The following is a 7898-nucleotide window of genomic DNA, read 5'->3' on the forward strand; positions in this document are numbered from 1 at the left end:
TTTACTGGCTTGCATTTGAGATATTCGGTCCCATACCACACAAAACGAAAACATGTTTTACAACTGGTATGTTTATTAACACCAGGAACAACAATCAGCTACATCACAAACTCTGAGAGAAAAGTTTGATTACCAAATGTTAAGAAACATTTACAGGCTAATGAAGCTATTTAATAGAAAGAGATTAACTTGACAAAACTAAAAATGTACTGTACACCACGGTTCTTCCCCCACCCCCATTTTTTTCTTTAAGTGACAAACTACAATTACACACTTCATAATAAATCAAAAATACACTCATCTGGTGGCTGTACAGTGTCACAAAAAAATTAACCTAAGTAAACTACAATTGGCACATATGGAAAGAACGAGCCCTAATAAAAAGGGATCTGTTCTTATGTGCACCGCTCCCATGTTCGCGGTCATTACAAAGTCAGCTGTTCTTGTGTTTGGGGCTTCGTGTCTCCAGCCATGATGCGATGAATCCTCCTGCGGTGGTTTTTGAGTGATTTCAGGTTTGGGTAAGTACCCTGACAGACATCACAGCGATACGATTCAGACTGTTTGTGAGTAAGCAGGTGTTTCTGTAATCCGTCCACGGTGCCGAACCAGCGAAGACAAATGGGGCAACGCACGGGCTTGATGGCGGGCTTGCAAGCCCCACTCCTCTGGTGAAACATGAGACTGATGGAGTTTGGGAAGTCAGAGTTGCAGTGGGAACAGTGGTACGCTTTGGGTGGGTTTGTGGGATTTGTGGCCCGCACACCTTTGCACCGATTCCAGGATAAGTGCCTTCGCAGGGAACAGCGAGTGGCGAAAGTGTTGCCGCATCGTGTGCACACAATCCGCTGCTGCTTCTTGGTTGGATTTGAAGCCTGCTCTGTGCGCGGTTGCTTCTGCGGAGGCTGACGCACTGACCGAGATGGCTGCTGCTGCTGCTTAGGCCGCTGCTGCTGAAATCTAAGTAGCAGAGGTTGTGATCGTTGTGGTTGAAGTCCCTTCAGCAGCTGGTGATGAGGGTGCATGTGGATCTGCAGATGAACTTCATAGTCCGCCCAGGAATTAACAGTCTCTCCACAAGTTGGACACGTGTAGGATTCCTGCGCGTGCTTCTGCAGGTGCTCCAGGAGAAGCCTCGGGGATGTAAATCCGACCCCACACTCGCACGTCACCCTCCGTGGAAGCACGGAGGGCAGTGACATGATGCCCCAGTTGCCTCCGTCGTCGTCCTCCTTGGTCTGACAGTCCGTTGCAACGGCCGACACGGTCTGCTGCACGGGCCGTCTGTCCGCCTGTGCAGCATCTTCCATTGTTCGTTGCAACTGACATCTCTTTCTGTGCACCATCATGTTATCTTTGCGGTTAAAGGTCTTACCGCAGACAAAACAAGCAAACATTGGTTTCATATTGTTGCCGGTTAGCAGAGTGGCACCCTGACCGCCACTCTGACCGCCGCTCTGTGCGACGGGTCCACGTGGCCTAAACCCGCACAGCCGTAGATGGCGCCTCAGAGTAGATGGGCGACTGTAGGTTTTCTGACATTTGTTACAAGGGTAACGTTTCACACCGTCTCGGATGAAATAGCGCAGGCTAGAGGTCTCTGCAGACTTCTTCACCGGTGGGTCGTTGCCAGCTTTCTTTGTAAAGCCAAGCACCTCCATTTCATCGTCCAAGGGTATCGTCCACTCTCCTTCATCACTGTCTTGATCATCATCTTCTGCTGCATCCCAGCTGCTGTTTTCTTGTCCTTGCTGGAGCGAGATCCCACACAGAGAGGCCTCTTTTTTCTCCTCGTTCATGGAAGAGTTGGAGCAGAAAGGTGAGAAGCTATTTGCTGGATGAGTCCAGGCCGACTGTGAAACTGCAGACTGCGCGGAATTTGGAGAGTTGGCCTCTACCTTGATACGATCGGTAACCTCAGTGCCCACGGCAACACTCTTGTTGAGTTGAGATCCAGCATCCGTTTTGGCTTCACTGTTTGATCTCAATACTGGCATTTGAATGGAGGGAGTGGCCTGCGGAGAAGGGACCGACCCTGGGCCCTGACACTTGTGCATTTTGAGGTTCCACCTGCGTGCATAGCTGTGCTTGCACGATGGACAATAGAAGACTTTTTTTGAATTGTTTAGACTGTGGAATGGCACTATTTTTTGGGGAAAAGGGGACTTTTTTTTTAAAGAGCTTGACAGCTGTATGGTTGCGTTTCCTAACTGAGGGCATACGTGATTGTCAGGTAGAGGCAGCCGCCCAATGATGAGCTGTTTGCAGCGACGACAACATTTAATTCTCTCTTTTTTGTGCAAGAAATGATGCTCTGTCAGTTTGTCCAAGTCTTGAAACACCCTCCGACAGCGGCCACATTGATATCTCCCATAAGGGCCGTTACTGCCAGGAGCCAGGAGCTTCTGACGGGTTTCAAGAAGCACAACAGGTGATAAAGTCTTTGTCAGAGAGACGACCCTTTTCTTACTGACCTCAAGAATCCTGCTGATGGATGGAGCTTTTGTCTTTATACCAGGTTTTGTGAGCAGCCGCCTCAGCTGTTCAATCGAGAGATCGTTTATCGGGGACACCTCAGGTTTTGCAACTGGCGTAATATCAACAGGGACAACTTCTTGTTTGGGGGTAACTGTGTTATTGTTCTGAGTCGGTGACAGAGGGGGTTGAAATCGCTTCATGTATGCTGATGCAAGCAACTTCATTAGGGAGTTATTTCTGGGCAAACTGTCGTGCTTTTCGCTGCTGGGAACAGAATTTGTTTTGTCTTGCAAACAAATGTCCTCCACAGTCTCTGGTATTTGCTCTGCTGTGGCCGACATGGTCTCAAGCGGTTTCTCCCTCTGATCTTGATGGGGTGTACACTGGCCTTGAGGAGCGGTTACTATGGAAATGCCATCCTCCAGGCTTACATCTGCTTTATGGTCCGTTAATGTGGGTAGTTTGACAGCTGGAAACCTTGAGGTAGAGGGGCAACTCAGAACCAAACCCGGCTGAGTCACAGTTGGAATGAACAGTACATGCGGGGAAGGAAAGACTTTCTCACACCCCGTTCCACTAGAGAGAACACTGTTACTATCCAGAGGTGGCAGAAGCTGTGGCTGAGCGACATGTGATCGCTTGTGCTGCAGCATAAGACTGAAGTCTTGAAACTCCTCTCCACAATCACAAATAAAAAAAGAAGGAGAGTGGCTCTCGGGCAAGAGTGCCGGTGGATTGGGGAGCTCAGTAGACGAGTCCATACTTGCAAACAGTGTTTGACGTGGGCTGATGTTGGGCTGTGAAGGGGCAGGGACCTTGGAGAGTGCACCGGCATGGGTCGCCTGATGTACAAGCAAGGAGGCCAATCCAGTGAAGGTGGCAGAACACGCCACACAACGGTACACTTTGGGGGTCGAAGTACTTCCCTGTAACCCGAGCATCATGGCAGCCAAAACGTATCAGGCAATCCAGGTGTTGTGGTCTGTAAATCACACACAACATACACAAAAACAATGTCATCAAGTGAAAATGGACACACAATCACAATTTGCTAAAATATGTTTTTTAACCTTCTACTAGGATACCTGTATACAAAACAACATATTTTCACATTCGTTTCACAGTTAAACACGGTTTAGACGTGGTGACATCGATGGAAAACAAGCATGACAAAACTATTGTAATATTATTTCATATTTTGTGTTTTTTAAACAAACGTGTCAATTTGCATTGCACTATATGACGAGCAATATAGTTTGTGTAATGAGATATTACAATTTAACATTCCTACAAAACATTTTGAGGCGGGGTTTTAGCAAAAGGGTCCAGCCGGAACAATGCCTGGTCAGATTGAAAGAGCCCTATATTGTAGGCCTGCAAAGATGAACACACCATGCTTAGCCAGTGCTGCCTTGGCCTGCATTTTCATCCAACTCAACAGAGCAACTGAGAGCTGACCTGGATTGCAACAAGAGACACTCCCCCTGCCTGCCCATGGTCAGCAAATCCATCAGGTCTTTCTGCAGAAATGGGATCACATCCCTGCAGATTTAGGCCTCATTTCCACTGGCCTCCAGGTGTATTTCCACACCTGCAGGGAACAACCATGCAGTCATGCATACAGTGATCTTGGCTCTGAGTCTAACCGTGGCAGTCTTAACATAGCCGTGTTGCTGATCAAAAATAATTTGTAGGACAAGTATGCCCATGTAATGCATTCATATTTTTTTAATTTTGAGGAAATAATATCCTGTTTTCTCATCTGTAATCACCCCCAAAATATACACATTAAGTAATATAAAAAGCTCAAATAATGTAAAACGTATTACTACAGACTAATTATTAGAACCAGAATATCCTGTAGAACAGGAAGGACTACATTTTTTACTGCCTAGTGTTCTTTGACTGCTCTGCATGCAAATTACAAGACATGAATCGGAATTGATTATTCTTAAAGTTTTGCTCCTCCTGAAAGACGTTTAGGCATGTTCAGACCTCTCTCTTTACAGATTAGAATATATTGTTGCTTGATTAGGAAAAATACACACACACAAAACAAGAGCACAGCATGAACTTAAACCCGTAGATCTAAATATGAAGATGACATTACCGGGGAGGAGAGCCTCAAACGCGGCTTGAATTATGTGACTAAGCTGAAGCACAGACGAACATAAGGTGGAACTGAACACTCAAAGAACCGCTGCCAAGAAGAAACACGCCAGTTACCTCCAGAATATTGGGGATCTCAAGCCAAGTGTACGTTAGCCTGCTAATGACCACAATGCTAACGAGTATAGGGACGTTGTTTTACCAACAACACACTCTACCATCACATAGTATCGTTTTTACAAGATCTAATATTACGCCAATTAGCTTCTCACACGAGCACTATTCATCTGCTACCGTTTGCTAGCTTGGCATCTGACCCTCTAGCGTACACAACCACCAAGGTCTTGTTGAACATCTTAGAGGGGGTTACTAGTGATAGCTAACCAGGGGGAAGGCCAGAGAAAGGGATAACTAACGCTTACAAGCTAACGTTAGCTACCATGTCATATGGAGCAGCTTTTCCTGCACAATGACCAACCGTTCATTATCTTCACGTAGCCTACTCACCAGCCTCAGGAGCATACGGAGCATTGGGGTTTTTCCTCAAAGTGACTGCGCGGGAGGAGACGAAATGGCCCCGCAGACATCTGTACCCGGCTCTGCTCGCTTCTGTGGTTAACAAATGTGATGCTGTGCCAAGAGGAGGCATCGAGTCGAGAGCTGCAGCTGCGGAAGAGAGCGTCTCGTGGGGTTTATAAAGCGCATGCGCACTTCACTCAAGCGCCGTTTGGAAAAGCGCTGGGCGGCGCGGTGCGCATGGATGGAGGCGGTGCGCCATGGCTGCGCCCATCCAGGGCTGCGCCGCGGTGCGCTGCGGCCACAGTTGCAATTGCGGGCTCCTTCCTGAAGCCCTAAAGGCAAACTTCTCTCACATGCAACTGGAATAATGCACAATGTATACCGAGCATACTACACATTCAGAAAACTTTTTTTTGTTGCATTATCACAAATTTACCCAGATGTCTAACATAAAACCTTTTTTTTCCCAGGGCGGCGCTGAAGCATACCTTAGTCAATTACCAATATTTGATGTAATATCGTCTTTGAGACACATATTCAGGCACAAATGAAGATAATGAATATAAATCCAATCTCAGAACCCATCCACTATCAGCCTGACTTTCCGAAAGATATGGTCTCTAACATGAGAGACAAAATCCTGGACATCGTGGCTGACCACCCCACGGTGAAAAACATCATTGTGCATACAGGAAGCTGTGATATTGTGAAACAACAGTCTGAAGTTCTGAAGCAAGACTTTATTGATCTGTTAAACACAGTCAGCTCTGTCAAGGCTGAGGTGTTTATCAGTGGCCCTCTTCCACCAGTCAGAGGAGATGAAGGATTCAGCAGGCTGTTTGCACTGAACAAACGGCTGTCAACTGCATGTACTGACCATTCAGTACATTTTCTCAACAATTTCTACCTTTTCTGGGAGCGCATACATCTTTTTAAGGCACATGGAGTTTGCCTGAACAAGTCAGGGGTAAAACTGTTTACCTCTAACCTATTTTCTTCCTGCGTCATCCGTCTGTTCCCACTGCCAAGGACACGAGACGAGAGGAGTCTAAACAAGAGATAAAGAGCCAAGAGGAGGGGTCTCCAACCTCATCATCAGGGACCGCCTCTGATCTCCCACTTTCTCCACCCTTCCGAGAGGAGGAGTCTTTACCTCCCTCACCAGCACCTACTTGCACCCCCCAGACTCCATCCAGGTCCCCCTCCTTTCTACTCATACTCTCCCCATCCTCCCCCCACCTGGAGTTCACTGACCACATGAAAGAGCTGGTCATTGCTGGAACCAAACCCACTCCTCGCCACACTCCTCGACGTACAGCCCCACCCCCCGCCACTGGCTCAAAGTCCTCAGCCAGTTTTGACACAATCGGCGAAGTTAATTAAAGTGCCCTGCCCGTCCCCCACCTCCACTACGGCTCCACAACCATCCTGTCTCCCCTACCTGATTAAGGCAATCATTGATATCTTCTGGGTCCAAGCTACAAGGAAAAATGTGTCCATGCATTTATCTTCAGTAGACTCGACTAGCTACTGTAACGGTGTGTTTACAGGTCTCTGTAAAAAGTCAATCAGAAAGCTGCAGCTGATTCAGAACGCTGCAGCTCGAGTCCTCACTAAGATCAAGATTGAAGACTTTTCTGTTTGCTGCTGCTTTTAATTGAACCAGATTCAAGGATATTAATCAATTTCCTGCATTTCTGCATTTTAATGCTGTATTTTATTTCTTACACTGGTTTTTAAAGTTTCAATCAATGTTCTTAATTGTTTTTAAATCTCCTTTTCTTTTGCCTTATGTTTTGATGTTTTTAATGTTTTTATGTGAAGCACTTTTAATTGCCTTGTTAAAATGTGCTATACAAATAAACTTGCCTTGCCTTGACGATGGATAAGATTGGAAAACATGTACGGCTGGATTGTTTATCAAGCAACCAGTTTACAAGCTAATTTAAACAACAGGTTCCGAGATTGTACTTCAGCCAATGAGATCCGCCTACTTTGCTCTGTTTACCTGCAATTTAATCAAAGACTGCTCATATGTGATTGGTAAATATACTATGATGAAAAAATCATGTGATTGGTAAATATACTATGATGACAAAATCATGTGCCGTTACCAACAGATTTACATGTGAACGCAGAATCTGTTTACAGATGTAGATGTGCAACAAATGTAACAATTTCTAAATCAAAAAATGTATTCTCATGTGAACTACTATGTTTTAATAATATAGTATACAATACATTATATTATATACTTTGTATTTCCTTTTATATTGCCTATCTTTTATATTACTCTATTTAATTATATTTGTTATCTGTTAATCACATTTCATATATGGATGTTCCTTTTTGTTTCTATTTATGTAAAGTACACCAAATTGCCGCTGTGTATGAAATGTGCTAGAATTAAACGTCCTATTGCTTAATATAGATTAGTACAAATCTCAAAACACAAATAGCCCCAGACTACTGTTCATTTTGACCTGTCCATTAGGCTAGCATTACATCCTAACACTTATAAGGATATGATGGCCTGATTAACCAACTTGGGGAGCCCAGAGCAAAAAACATCTGTAGGCCCTCGGGGTTTCCCTGTGAAATAGGTGTGTCACCTCCAGGCTCCTATAATTTCATTTCATAATATGCTTTAGTGGTGCACACAGTGACAAAACAAATTTAAATTACCACAGACCAACTGCCAACCGGGAGCCTCCGAGCCCCTTTGGGGTCTGGGGCATTGGGCCACTTGTCCAATTGATTCAGACTTGACAACCTTAGCCAATCTCAAGCAA

The 7898-nt window shown here is 45.4% G+C and overlaps 1 protein-coding gene across 1 annotated transcript; it reads right to left on the bottom strand.

The window, feature by feature from the left end:
- Nucleotides 1-425: 425 nt before the first annotated feature.
- Nucleotides 426-2057, bottom strand: LOC116386639 (zinc finger and BTB domain-containing protein 17). The gene has a single exon (XM_031853038.1). The coding sequence runs from the start codon at nucleotides 2055-2057 to the stop codon at nucleotides 426-428; it is 1632 nt and encodes a 543-aa protein (XP_031708898.1).
- Nucleotides 2058-7898: the final 5841 nt, after the last annotated feature.

This window comes from Anarrhichthys ocellatus, unplaced genomic scaffold (assembly GCF_004355925.1).
Source record: "Anarrhichthys ocellatus isolate YVR2014 unplaced genomic scaffold, GSC_Weel_1.0 scaffold13, whole genome shotgun sequence".
Taxonomy (NCBI): domain Eukaryota; kingdom Metazoa; phylum Chordata; class Actinopteri; order Perciformes; family Anarhichadidae; genus Anarrhichthys; species Anarrhichthys ocellatus.

Bases quoted from the DNA above. Each gene is read 5' to 3' on its own strand.
- LOC116386639 (XM_031853038.1), bottom strand. From the start codon at position 2,057: ATGCACAAGTGTCAGGGCCCAGGGTCGGTCCCTTCTCCGCAGGCCACT.